This window comes from Plasmodium chabaudi, assembly GCF_900002335.3.
Source record: "Plasmodium chabaudi chabaudi strain AS genome assembly, chromosome: 5".
Lineage (NCBI taxonomy): Eukaryota > Apicomplexa > Aconoidasida > Haemosporida > Plasmodiidae > Plasmodium > Plasmodium chabaudi.
Window position 1 is genome coordinate 537,977 of NC_030105.2, and position 15,076 is coordinate 553,052.

A 15,076-nucleotide genomic window follows, 5' to 3' on the forward strand; every position below is an offset into this window, starting at 1 on the left:
GCATACGCAATATATTTTTTCGACTGCTTCGTAAATTACATAATTAATGAAACATTTCAATTAGTTTGCAATATTTTTACAAAACAAATGAGTTGCTTATTTTCAAAAATATAGGAAAAGAAAAAAAACTATTATAGTTGGTCTACAATTTATTTTTTTAAAAAAAAAATGGAAAAAAGAAAAAAAAAAAAATTATACCTTGGATATAATTAAAGATTATTTAATTTGAAAATATTTTGTTAATTCATTGTTCAAATGGTAAAATATGAAAAAACATGAAAAAATATGAAAAAAAAATTACACAAATAAAGAATATGAAAATATGAATTGCCATTTTTTTAAATATTCACTACCCACCATTTAAGATAAAATATTTTGAACTTTTTATTTTATGGGACTTATCTTTACTCCCATTCTCTCACTTTTCATGGGATACTCTCTAAAGTCAAGCATGCATTGGCACATGGCATGATCTGACTTTTTTCGCTCCGTTTGAGAAAGGAATTGGTTGATCGGCTTTCTCGAACGGTCTGACTTCTCCTATATGATGATAATATTTTTTGAAAGTTTTCAAAAAAATCTCTAACAAAATAGTGAAACGATGCTACTACTGATTAACTGGTTTAGATTAAAACATATGTTGCTTTTGAGAACCATATGGATTATTAACATCAAAGTTCATGCGTGAGTAACCTCTTTGGTTAGGCATACCTCGCATGTCTTGCATATTTCTGTTTGGGAAATTCATCATTCCTAAATTTCCCATAGAAGGGGATCCTGAATAGGAAAATTGTCTTGACATTTGTGGTGAAAACATCGGATTCAAATTTTGATGAGGCATCATCATACTCATATTGCCCATACTTGATGACATATTACCCATGCCTGATGGCATGTTTCCCATACCTGATGGCATATTCCTAAACCCTGGATAGCCTCCAACATTACTTCCCATCATATTCATTCCCATAGGACTATTCATGCTCATTTTGTTAGTATTGTATTGCATAAAATTAGGAGGGCAACTATCCATTCCTTTTCCAAACTGCATCATATTTGTATAACTAGCACTTCGTGGCATCATCATACTATTTTGATGTTCATATAATGGTTGATAAGGCATACCTTTCCCTTCTTCAAACATTATATTTCTATTATTTCCATGATTAAGATATGATTTCTTTTGAGAATTTTTATTTGACAAATCCAATAATAATAAGGCAATAAAACATAAACCATATATACATGTAGTTATCATAAAAATATAAAAACTGTAGGAACATTTTGGGAATGGAAATTGCTGAGATTTTGTAACTAAATTCCATGATAAATCAGTTTCATAATACCAATAGGTTCCTATTCCTCCATTAATTATAAAAGATAACATAAAACAAGCCATAGATATTAAAATATTTTTTGTAAATAATATATTCCATCCTACACACATAACAATAAGAGAGCATGCTAAAACAATACCACATAATAAAACTAATGAAATAAAGGATACTCTTTCATATGCTTCAATACGTTTTATTATTGAATCTCTACATGGTTCTTGACATGCAGATGTCCATAATGATAATGATCCACTCGCTTCACTGTTTCTTCCTACTTGTATTCCTTCACTACCTTTACTTCTCATATTTTGAACTCTTTGGGTCCATGTTTCAACATGCCTATCATCATATATTACTTTGTATAATCCATAATAAGTATAATCAACATATAAAGAATGTTCGCTACCTCGAAACATGTATTTATATTCAATTGGTTCTCCTTCTCTCCAACTTGTCATAACGGTTGTTAAAATTTGTGGTATTGCACTTATAAAACCTACAGCCATTATTAAATTCAAAACGCGTATAGCGTTTTTTGACATTGGTGGCGCAATCGCCTTTCCTTTCTTTACTTTAGGCATTGTATACGTTTTATCTGTGTCAATATAAATGTGTTATAAATTATTTTCTTAAAATAGATGTAAAAATCAAGTTGTTTAAATAATGTAATATAAGTATGCGACACTATGCATACGTTTTATTGTGCAATATTATTTTAGTTAATAAAAATATTCATAATTTTTTCTCCATATATAAATATAAAAAAAAAAAAAATTATTTTTACATTATTTTTACATTATTTTATATAAAAATTGTAATAAAAAAATGTATATATTGTTACTTTTAATTCAGTATTTAAAAAAGCAACATTTTCTACATTTTCCATTTCTGTCTTTTTAAAGTAATATATATTTAGATAGTTTTTTGGTTGCCGTTTTATTTTCCATTATTTTTTTTTTTATTGTTATATTTTTTCCTTAATGAAAATGATCAAATAAATACGCACACATATATGTGTTGAATTCGCACCTTTTACAAGAATATATAGACATATTTTTTGGGGGCATTGTAAAGTTTTTTTTATTTTTTTTTATAAAATTAAATTATTTTATAAGTGAATTCATTTTGGACAAGATAAATATATACATGCACACTACAAAAAAAATTAAAATATAGGAACTAATACACAATATATCTATGTTTCCTTATATAGTTGTTTTTATAACAATAACAAAAAACAAACAAAATTATACCGAAACATTTTTTAACGATGCTTGTATATATTTTATTATCATGTCAATTGGTACAAATCGGAGAAAATAATTATAAGGCATTAAAAATGTTATACTTAAAAACGAAAGAAAAATAAAGACATAAAAATAAAGGCATAAAAATAATGAACCAACTATATATAAATAAATAGTGTACATTTTCTATGTCTTTTTTTTCCTTCGTCGAGCTATTTTTTTTAACTATATATGCATGCAATATGATGCAACATATTTTTTATGTCCTTATACATATCTGCTAACCAATTCGTATGCTTAAAAAAATATACGTACAAGCATAAATAGGTATACCCTCTTCCCATAAATATATTATCTTATATAAATGGTCTACATGTTGTATCTTAATTTTGATATAAACTGGAAAGAGAGAAACAACAATTTGGTTTCCCTTTTTACACTTAAAAAGTTGTGTACCAGCTTTATTTCATTTTAGGTGTGCCAAAAAAAAATTTATTTTTTTTGTTTTTGTTTGAATTATGACAAATTATTTGGCATTGGTTATACAAAAAACGAAAAAATTAAATAAAAAGAAAAAAAGAAAAAAAAAAGAAAAAAAAAGGAAAAAAAAAAAAGGGAAAAAAAAAATAAAAAAAAGAAAAAAAAAATATGCACATTTTTGCATTTATAAAAATGTGCAAGATCAATATTTAACACCCCTTCTACTAGCTAATAAAGATTGAACTCTTTCTCTTGCACTTTTAAAAGTAGATTTATAATCAAATGAGACATTCCATTTTTTTTTTTTTTTTCGTCTTCTCATATCATCATCCATTTCATAGGACAAATCAAATTTTGTATTATTATAATAATTATTTTTATAACTTTGATTATGATCAGCAAATATATGATCATTAGTGTTATTTTGGTTAGGCATATTCACATTATTATTTTGTAAATCATTTTTATTTATATTATTATCTTCTATTTTATTGGCAATACCTTCTTGCCCTTGATTATTATTTCCATTAATATTATAATAATTAGTGTTATTTGTATATTCTTGATTTGCTTGTCTTGTATAATTGTTATTCATATCATTTATGTGGGGTAAGGATTTTCTAACTATCGAAGAATATGACATATATGCTTCCTTCGAGTTATCTTTACAATTATTTGAAAAAATATTTGAATGCAAATTATTAGCATTATTAGCATTATAATTTGTGAAGTTACTAATTCCATATGTTTCGTTGTTACGGGACGTAGTAATATCTTCACCATTGTATTCATTCGTTTTATTATTTGTTTGGGAATAATAAACTCTGTTATTTATTCCAACACCGTCCATTCCTGTATGCAATAGTGCATTATTTGGCTGATTATTTTGAGCGGGATATTCGACAATATTAGATTCGCTATAATTTGAAATATTATTTAATTTTAAGTGATGCAATTCTAAATTATAATTCCTATTATTGTTTTTTTCATAGGTTGGAATGTTATTATTATTGTTGAATATATTTTTTTCACGATTTTCATAATTTTTATTTTGATTAACATTGTTAATACCATTTTGGAACATATTTTCTGAACGGTTAATGTGATTATTTTCAATAGGAGGATTTCGGTTTTGGTCGTTATAACCTACTGCCGAACTTAGGGCACTATTCATATAATCACTCAGCATGTTCCTTTTATTTTCGCCTCTACGATAATAATAATCATTAATACTATCATCATTATTATTATTATCATTACTGTTAATACAGTTGTCTTTAAATTTGTTATCGCTTATATGGGTATTGTTAATATTCTGACTGTTCAGGCCACCATTAACGCCGTTATTAATATGCTCCAACGATTTGGGCATCGTATCAGACGTAGATGGATTGGAATTTTCAGCAAAAGCCCCAAATTTATTATCAGGTAATTTAATTCTAATGCTAGTATTCATTGTTTTATTTTCATAATAACTATTTTTGATATTTTTTGATAACTCAAATTGGTTTTTATGGCCATAATTATAGCCATTATTATTAACAATATTATTTTTACCTGACCATGGAATATTATTTTTATTTTTTATATCATTTTTGGCTAGTTGGTGATAATTGTGATTTGGTATATTTTTTTTTTGCATTTTATCATTTTGAGTATTATTTAAATTATTTTTATTGTAAAAAATTTTAAAATTAGGAGGATTATTATTTTCATTGTTATAAGCAGTACCATTACTATTATATGGAATATTATTTTTTGGATTTGAAAAAATATTTTTTTTATTATATTTATTATTGCCATTAATGTGCATAGTAGCTATTGTATTACCAGAAATACTACTAGCATCACTATTTGAAATTCCATAATAATTATCTCCCCATTTATCATATTTTCCTTTCTTTTTATTAATATAATATTTTTTCGTTTTTGATGACATTTTTTTCTTTTTCTTTTGTTTTTTATTGTCCCTATTTTTTGCACTATCAATAAAGACATTTTTTCCATTTCGATCTTTTAAGCCATACCACATATCACAAGGATTATCACACATATTTATACTAACTTTATTTTTTTTATTAATAAATACTCTAGTGGATTCATCACTAAATACGGAAATATTATCATTATTAATAGTTTTATATGTATCAACATTATGAATATATTCATTATAATTTCCACTTTCACTACTAGCTTCCTTAGTATATTTATAGCTATTGTCTACATTATTACAATCGTTATCTTTTTTATCGGATGAAATATAATTATCATTTATATTATTACCAAATTTATTTTCTTGATAATTTTCATTATTAGTCCAATTATTTTTCCTTCTTTTTGTAACATTTTCTTTTTTTTCTTCGATTTTTTTTTTAACATAAATTAAAAAATCGTTAGTATTATTATTATTATTGTCACATGTTTCACCATTTTCTTCATCCATGTCTTTATTTCGTTTATCTAAATCTTCGAGTAATTCTTTTGTTAATCTAAAATTGTCATCACTATTGGTTGGCGAGCTTAGAGAGTTTATATTGGCATTATTACTATCATAATATGCTCTTTGTTCATTTTTAATAAATGCAGCAATATTACGATTAATTTTACTAAAATTATTCACATTAATTTTATTACGTGAATAATGATGATGCTTATTAATTTCGGAATTATTTATTTTAGTTAAATTATTTGTACCTTCACAATTTTCATTATTATTATTATCAAAAAATATATTATTTTTTACATTTTTAAAATTTATTTTTTTTTGTTTATTATCACGTACAGGGTAATAATTACTTTTTTCATTATCTGTAAACTGATTTTTTTCTTTTTTATAAATTTCACGTTTTTTATTTTGGTTATAATAGCCTGGGGCGGCTTGATAATTTTTTTTTCGGGACCTTTTCCCATTACAATTTTTTTCATTTTTCCATTCATAATTTTTAGATTTTTCATTTTTATTTTGGGAAGATTCTTCATAGAAAAATGTATAATTAGTACTTGTTACTGTTGTCTTGTAGTAACTTACATGGTTATCGATGTTCTCCATTTTATCATCTCTACGCTATCATAGAAATCTGAACAATTCAGAAAATTATAAAAATATGTGTAAACGTACATAATATGTGCAACCACGTGGACTATATACATGAAAAGTATCACTATGCATCCCCCAAAAAAAGCATGCAATCGCACATGCACACTACATAAAGAATAATGGGCATGCATTATGCCATAGCAACTCATTTTAAGGGCATAACAAATAGTGATATACATAAGAATGTAAAAAAATAGTTGATTCATTTAAAATTATTTTTTTCAAAATTAATATAACAAATAATAATTTCTATATATAAAATATATTTGTTTATATTTATATATTACCAAAATATTCGTCAACGTCTCAGATATATGATAAGTCAACAGTTTATAGTAATAACAATAACCCCAAAATTAACACTATTTAAAGAGTTGTATAATTCGCTCTTTTTTGGTGTTGATTCAAACCACACTAGTCTTAACAGTTTACGCTGTTCTTCCTTTTTTGTGATAATATTTTATTACCTTAATATTTTTTTATAATACTTTTTAATTTTTTTTGGTATTATAAATTGATACCATAAAAAATAAAGAAAGAATGGTATGCATACTAGGCATATTATTCAATCTGTTTTATTTATGATAAGCACAATTTACCCCTTTTTCGTATTTGTTATATCCACAAACTTCCGAATATATATAATAAATACTTATGTATTTATCAATATATTATTTTAAATGCGCTTATTTTCTTGTTATATTTTTTTTTTTTTTTTTTTTTTTTTTTCAAGCATCCTTTTTTTACTTTACTGATGCTTTCGACTTGTTCTTAAAGTATGGGTCATTTTTGTACTAATAAAAATGCCGAATTTAAAAGTGTTGTTAAAATAATTTGTTTTGCTTGCTATTTTAATTGAATATATATATATGTTAACAAAGTTGCACAAACTGCGCTCACGTATACATACATATATATGTGTGCGACTTCAATATTGAGAACTTATATTTTGTTCCACGTTTTTTCTGCTGTGTTTTATGCTTTCGCAAATATAAATTGGATAATATATTATACCTGCATAAATAAATATATGTATATTTATTTATATCAACGGATTGCGGTTTTATTCGTAGCCTTATTTACAATCTAGTTATAAGCTCTAAAAATATATTTATATATATGCTGTTTTATTTGCACAAGTTCAATTCCAACATATATTCCTTATAAGGGAACAAATCCAATAATTTAAATAAATATTTTTGGAAGCTCTATACAACTTTTTATGTTTATTCACAGCAAATCCCTTGAAAAATATTTAGGATGTGTAACAAAAACAATAAGTCTCGTTTCTTTATTTTGTCACGCAAGCAATTATTAACCAGAACAAGCTTATTTGTAGTTATGAAACAAGGGGGGGAATCTATGAGTGTATACGTATATACGTACAAATGAATATGCCTATATTTGTTGAATTTAAAAAATATAAATACATATGTATTATTTTATGATATGTATATATCAATATAATGTGAATTAAATTAAATTATATTTTTTTTTTTATCAAAATTGTGGGCATAAATCCTTAAAAATACAACGTAAATTTTTTAAATATTAATCATATATTTTTTTTTCTCACTTATAGAATTTTTTTTGAAATATATGAACTTAAAATTTTAGTGCTTTTACTTTTTTTTTTTCCTCTTTTCGTTTTATCTGTATTTTTGCTCACAGCTTGTAAGCGTTCGAATTGTTTGGTTTAGTCGAAAAATTTATACAATTGTGTGGTAATATATATATACTTATGAATGCTCAAGGATAGCATTTATTATATGTATGCATATATAAATATATATATATGACACATTTTATCATAAGCTATTTTTATATTTTGACAATTAAAAAATTAAATAACTTGTTTCTTATCTTTCTTGTTTGGTTTTCAATACTATTACTCTATAGACAACTTTATTGGATGATTATATGAAATAAATTTCTCTTCCAATTTCTAATATTTTATATAATAAAATTTTAATGAAGAATAAAATGGGGGGAAAAAATAGTTAGCCAAAAAAAAAAAAAAAATTGAAATTAAAATAGAAATAATTGAAAAAAAAAATACATAAAGAAATATATATATATGTATATATTTCTTTGTGTGTGCATATTTATATATTGAAATATGCTATTTTAATAAAGTACATATATATCAATGAATTTATATGTATACTATTTATTAACTTTCTTTCGACAAAATAGTTTTCATAAATTGTATAAATAAAAATATAATAAATAGCTCGATCTATATATATGTATTATGTATAGTAAATGTTCGTATTAAAACGCGTAACATACTATTTAACAAATAATAATAAATAAAAACAAACAACAATAATCATATTATATAATAGTTACTACCGTTAACTACATAATATGCATAATCAATATTTTAATTAATTGTATTTTTTATTATATATATATATATATGTATATTTTTTATTTTAATTAATTACTATTTTCACATAAAGATTATTCAAAACAACATTAACTTACAAAACGTCGCTTTCTCTATATATATATGTAGAGTATGTATATGTATATATGAATAAAAAACTCTTTTTTGGTGTTAGCGCACACAAAATAGGTTTGTTATCTACAATTTTAAAATGGTTGCAATTTTTTTCGCAATGAAAATCAACAATATATATACGCAGCATATACACGACTATGCCTTTCCGCTATTTTATTATAAAAAAACGTTAAATAATCTAAAACAGCAAAAAAAAAATATAAAATACTTTTTATAATAAAATGTACTTAATATATATAGTAAAAGTAAAACAACGAAAAATATAAGGAATCATACTTTTATATATATTTATCGTACATTATTATATATACATGTATATATCACTATGTTTTATATTTTTATTTGTATATTTTATTTATTTAGCTAAAAATTGTAATAAAAATGGAAATAACGAATATGTATAATACATATATGTAACTTTTTGTGAATATATAAACGCATATCTATATATTTGTTTTTATATATTCATTGTTAGCTCGCATATGTATTAAAAAAACAGTATATAAATCAATATGCTTATTAATCTCATAACAAACAAATAGTACTATGTAAATAAATAAATCATAAAATCTTATTTAACATAAATATTATAAAAATTGTACTTAAAGAATATATATATATATTATATTTTTAACATTAAAATATTTAAACTGCAATGTTAATGAAATATTTAAATAAAAAAATATAATAAAAATAAATATAAAAATATATATAAAAAATATATAAAAATATATAAAAATATATTAAATAAATATAAATAAATATATATATAATAAATATTTAACAAAATATTTGAAATAAATTTATATATTTTTACATGTATATATAAAAATAATTATATACGCATGGGTACAAAAAATTAATAGGGCGATTAGCAATTAAATGAAAAGAATATTATTAGCTCAAGGATTTTATTACAATAAAGGGCGAACGAAAGAAAAATATTAGTAGCAAAAATGGGTATGCATATAATCATATATTATAATATATATATCAATATATAATATAATAAATATATCACGTATAAATCGTTAAATATTAATATTTATTAGCATATATATACAAAATTATACGTTATATATATATTATATTTAATTATTACGTAATAAAAATATTTTAGTATGTAGAAATGCATAGATATACGATTATGCACAGCATATGCGTTTTTCCCTTTAGTGCCATGAATGGTTAGGGTTAGGGATTTTAGGATATTCCCTTTTAATATGGCTACCTATTGTAATTAATAAAATATGTACTGTTAATACTATATTATATATACTATATTAACAGGAATAAAAAATTAAAATAATGAAAAAAGTCATTCCATATAAATAAATGAATTATAATTAAGAATTAATAAATATATAAAAAAATATTTCATAAACATGGCATATTTATATTAACATTTTATCTACATTATTCAACAGACAAAATGGTATATATATTTTGAAATATGTAATCTCCTATTTTATAAAACAACGACAATAATAATAAGCGAAATAAAAAATGTACATATAGCTGTGTATTTTTTTTTTCTTTTTGGATATAAAGCTTGTAGTAATTGAATAGGAAAAGGAAAATATAATTTTTTTAAATGTTAGAATATATACATTTTTGTCATAAAAAAGATTAAACAATTATTTCTTGTACAAAAAATGGAGTATATTCTATTTTATATGTGGCATATGTTGTATAGACTTTTTGTATCCATAACAAAAAAAAAATTATAAAATAATAAATTTTATTTACAACTTTTTTAGTTATAAAAATATGATTTGGTCAGAATTTTTAGTCATTTTTCGGTTTTTATATTAACAAAAATTGGCTAGTCTATGTATGTGCATATATTGCACTATTTGTAAAAAATAAATAAACAAATGAGCGAAAAGAGGAATGCATTAAAAATAGATAGCTATATAAAATTGTGCATATTAAAAATTTATTAAATAGGGAGCATATTCATGAATAAATATTAGTATAGACAATTGTAGTTGTTCCATAAAGTTCTGTAAAAATATATTGAGCAATAATAAGGATACAAAAATGGATATGATAATAGTGAACATGGTAATATGATATATAGACTTGATTAGCATATTTTATTTAGATGATTATGAGTGATATCATTTCATCTTTGCTAATAAAGGTTATAGATATAAATCATTTGAAGCATTTATGTGTGATAATTTTACGCACAATTTGTTTTTACATTTCATGTACATAGGTATAATTTTATTAACAAAATTGTGGTTATTTAAAAAGTCTTCTACTTTTAAATAATTTGTTTTTTGAAATAAAAAATATACAATCCTATTTACATAAGTATAATACTCATGAGAAACAAAAGGTGAAAATATTTTTGTTGCTGCATAGCCATTTGCTTCATTAATAAAGCCTAGCCATTCTACACAAGTATTTTTTTTCTCTTTTTCCTTTATATTACAAACAGTTGTATTTGGCTTCTTACTTTTCTTATTTTCATTTATTGCTACATCATCAATCATCGTTTGGCTATTCCAACTACTTGTATCCGAATTTGTGAATTCCAAACGTATTTCTGAATTATAATTTTTAATATTTGTTTCTATGTCTAATATATCCTTATCATTAGGTATGAATTGACATAAATTGAAAAGAGTTTGATGTAGTAAATCATCATTGGAAAAAAAATAGTTTGCTCTACTTTTTAATTCTTCATGCTCTATAAAAAATGGAAGCATAAAATAGTAGACATATACTCATTTGGGTACTTTGCATTTATATATTCAAGCAAAAATATTATCTTAAAAAAGATAAATAACGGATATGAAGTAATTATTAACAATAAGCATGTTTATGCGTTAGTATACTTTTGTTGTTCTTTGATAAATTTTATTCAATTATGTGTTTGTGCCAATAAGCTTACCACGTATATTTCTTTTTAAAGAATATACTAGAGCTTCAATTTGTTTTTTGTCTCTTTTAAGGGACATTTGATCTGATGCATTGCTTTCTTCATCGGGATGTAATATTTTTTCTTTTTTCATAGTGTAAGATTAATTTTATCAAATGTGTATATATTTATAAAAATAAAAATATATGCATAATCTCAATTTATTTTTAATATTAAACAATATTATATATAGACATAAGACATGCATATGCATTGCTTGATTTATTTGTTTTATATTACGTTTTATTTTTTTGATAAAATTTGCAAAATATGAATTGTTTTATTCTGAATGGTGCAGGTAAAACAAAAAATTTTACTTTGCAAATATAATTTAACTCAAATAATAGGGGAGAGAAAATGACAATACAGTACTATAAGTATTATAGTTTGTTATAATTATATATAGTAACATTGTCTATAGTTATTTAGCAAATTATAAAACAATGTTTAGATAATTCATAGTTGTATATATAAATGCTGCCCGTATTTTAGTCGAAATTTTTTTTTATTTTATATAGAAATTTTAAACGCCATAAAAGATAAATAATATGGCTAGACAAAAATATGTTGCATAGCGAGATAAACTATAAAATAGGCATATACCTAATGTTATAATAAAGATAACGAATTTACATATATTGAATGTAGGGAAGTAGAACTAAAAAATGTAGTACATAATAATTTGTGATTTGAAATGATTTCTTATATTCACAAAATTTTCATTATGCATATATAACACTTTTTCCGTATTAGTATGCACTATTAAATGTTTAATTATATATCGAATGTGTGTGTATTTTTTTAGCATAGCCATGACCTTTTATATTAGTTAATATGATACCTTTTGCAGCCATTATATGCATCCTCTTTATTTTTAAGAGTCCCATTTATTGTTAATATTGACCATGCATTACTATATATAAATAAATATACATTTGATAATACTAGCTTAAAATATGACAACGTTTTAAAATAAAATAATTATATGGCTATACCACTTTTATGTTGACACACCATAAGTGGAAAGAAGGAAGGAGCAAAAAATGATTGTTATCCTTTAAAATGAACAGGTATAAGAATATCCATATTTTCGTCATATATATATTAACAAGTTCCAGAGTTTGAATAAATTAGGGCTTAAAAAAATATGACTATTTAATATATATTTATATTCCTCCCTTTTTCCAAGCTATAAATTAGTTTTAAATGGTGTAGCCAATTATATATTTTTTTTGTAGGATATATATTAAATGAAAATAAACAGGTTTGATATATTTTTATGTTATTTATTTTTAGTTAATAATATATGATTGTTTTAATATTATTTAAAAAATTAGTTACAATAAGTGATGATGTTTTTTTTCGATTATTTTAAAAATATATATTCACTTATTTTTAAAGTATTATTCCCAAATTAAATAAGCACTGAAAAAAAGTCGTGTAAAAATAATTATTAGCTACAAATAAAAAAATATCCAATACATATGGCAATGCTAGTAATATTCTTTAATTCTTAAAAATATAAATGTGATTGTATTACAAAAATAAGAAATAAAACTTAAAAAAAGTATAATATATATATAAGGTCAAAACACATTATTGTATGTATGAAGTAGAATATATATAAAATAAAATATTATAAATATATAAAAGATAAAGATATATATTTATATGTATAAAGAATAAATGAAAAAAGGTGAATTTAGGTATGTACCTAAAAAGAGTAAGCATAAATTTTGAACATTACCAACCTTTCTAGTTTATATATTTCTTTTTATTGTTATCCGTTATAATTGTATCAAATTTATAAATCTCCTATTGCAAACACCAAAAAGGGAACTATAACCTAAATAACTAACAAAATAAAGAACCTTATATTATATCTATGAATTGAGCTATAGATATATATTAAGAAAACATAATTTATAAAGAACAATACAAAGGCTTATAAAAGAGAAAACACAAAATACTGTTGTGTGTGATCATTTTCACTTTTATTTCTACCCCCCCCTAATAATTAACCCATACACATTCCCAATAAATAAACAAGATATACAAAATATACAAAATGAGTTTGACTGACGAGATTAGTAAACTATTGAACGAAAATGAAACTGATTTATTAAACGAGTTAGAAAAAAAATACAGTTTTGTCGAGTTTAATGAAATAAAAAAATATAAAGAAAAAAAACATTATCATGAATTAACATTGGAAATTCAGAAATTTGTAAATACAAAGGATATAGAAGATAGGGATAAGTTTCGTTTATTTTATACATACTTATCACCAATAATAAAAAAATTAAAAAAAACAATATATGCTGAGTTATTATATATAGTAACAAATAATTTTGATGCCGAATGGACAATAAATTATGTAAAAGAAACTGAAAAGAATTTAGAAAATGATAAAGATGCTATTATAATATATAGATGTATATTAATATTAAAATACACAAAATTAAATGATTTCAAATCATGTGAAAATGAAATCGAATTTACAAAAAATATGTTACAAGGAGTTATAGGTTTAAATATTATTGCACATAAATTTTATAACTTTGCATTAATGAATTATTATAAAGCTTTAAACAAATCTGAACTTTTTGTAAAATATGCATTATTATATTTAGCTTATACACCATTAAATAATTTAGATGAAGCTGAGAAAATAGAAATAGGAACTCATATATGTATTTATTCGATTATTAGTGAAGATGTTTATAATATTGGAGAAATTATACAATTACCTTTAGTTAATGTATGTATAAAAAATAATGAAGAAAGTAATTGGCTATATCAATTAATTGATGCTTATAATGAAGGTAGTATTGATATGTTTAATGATGTTGTTAAAAAATATGAACATAATATAAAAAATTCACTTTTAAAAAATTATGAACGAAGTATGCTTAAAAAAATTACATTACTAGCTTTAATGGATTTAGCTTTTAAAAAAAAAAAACAAAGATCAGATATTTATTTTTCAGAAATTTCACAACATTGTAAAGTTGATATAAATGAAGTTGAAAAAATGTTAATAACTGCTAAGAGTAAAAATATATTATCGTGTCAAATTGATGAAATACAAAAATCGGTTAAAATTACTTGGGTTAAACCAAGAGTACTTAATAATGAAAAAATATTTCTCATGAAAGAAAGTATAGATAAATGGATAACACATTCTAAAAACCTTTTAACTTATGTCGAAGATTTATCAGTTGAATTATTGGTCTCATAAGTGATGTACAAAGAGCGTGCATGCATTTAGGTACCCATGCACTAGCCTATTCATTACCTTGTTTATTCACTATTATGCTTATCTACTTATTTATTTTTACCTACAATTTTTACTTACATTTTTTGAGCCGTTTAAGGCATATAAAGGCAATGCCGATGAAAACGCATACATGCAACGAGAGCCTCAGCAGTTCATTCCATATTGTTCATCCTTAA

At 22.9% G+C, this 15,076-nt stretch overlaps 4 protein-coding genes across 4 annotated transcripts; 1 reads left to right on the forward strand and 3 right to left on the reverse strand.

Annotated features, from left to right (window-relative positions):
- Positions 1-628: 628 nt before the first annotated feature.
- PCHAS_0514300 (claudin-like apicomplexan microneme protein, putative) lies at positions 629-1,918 on the reverse strand (the record flags this gene model as incomplete). Its single annotated transcript, XM_740020.2, has 1 exon — positions 629-1,918. The coding sequence occupies one exon, from the start codon at positions 1,916-1,918 to the stop codon at positions 629-631; it is 1,290 nt and encodes a 429-aa protein (XP_745113.2).
- A 1,348-nt stretch (positions 1,919-3,266) lies between these two features.
- PCHAS_0514400 (conserved Plasmodium protein, unknown function) lies at positions 3,267-6,113 on the reverse strand (the record flags this gene model as incomplete). The annotated part of the gene is made up of 1 exon (XM_740021.2): positions 3,267-6,113. The coding sequence occupies one exon, from the start codon at positions 6,111-6,113 to the stop codon at positions 3,267-3,269; it is 2,847 nt and encodes a 948-aa protein (XP_745114.2).
- A 4,722-nt stretch (positions 6,114-10,835) lies between these two features.
- PCHAS_0514500 (conserved protein, unknown function) lies at positions 10,836-11,714 on the reverse strand (the record flags this gene model as incomplete). Its single annotated transcript, XM_016800171.1, has 2 exons — positions 10,836-11,389; positions 11,594-11,714. 2 exons carry the CDS (start codon positions 11,712-11,714, stop codon positions 10,836-10,838), a joined length of 675 nt encoding a protein of 224 aa, XP_016655207.1.
- A 1,974-nt stretch (positions 11,715-13,688) lies between these two features.
- PCHAS_0514600 (26S proteasome regulatory subunit RPN9, putative) lies at positions 13,689-14,861 on the forward strand (the record flags this gene model as incomplete). Its single annotated transcript, XM_739627.2, has 1 exon — positions 13,689-14,861. The coding sequence occupies one exon, from the start codon at positions 13,689-13,691 to the stop codon at positions 14,859-14,861; it is 1,173 nt and encodes a 390-aa protein (XP_744720.2).
- Positions 14,862-15,076: the final 215 nt, after the last annotated feature.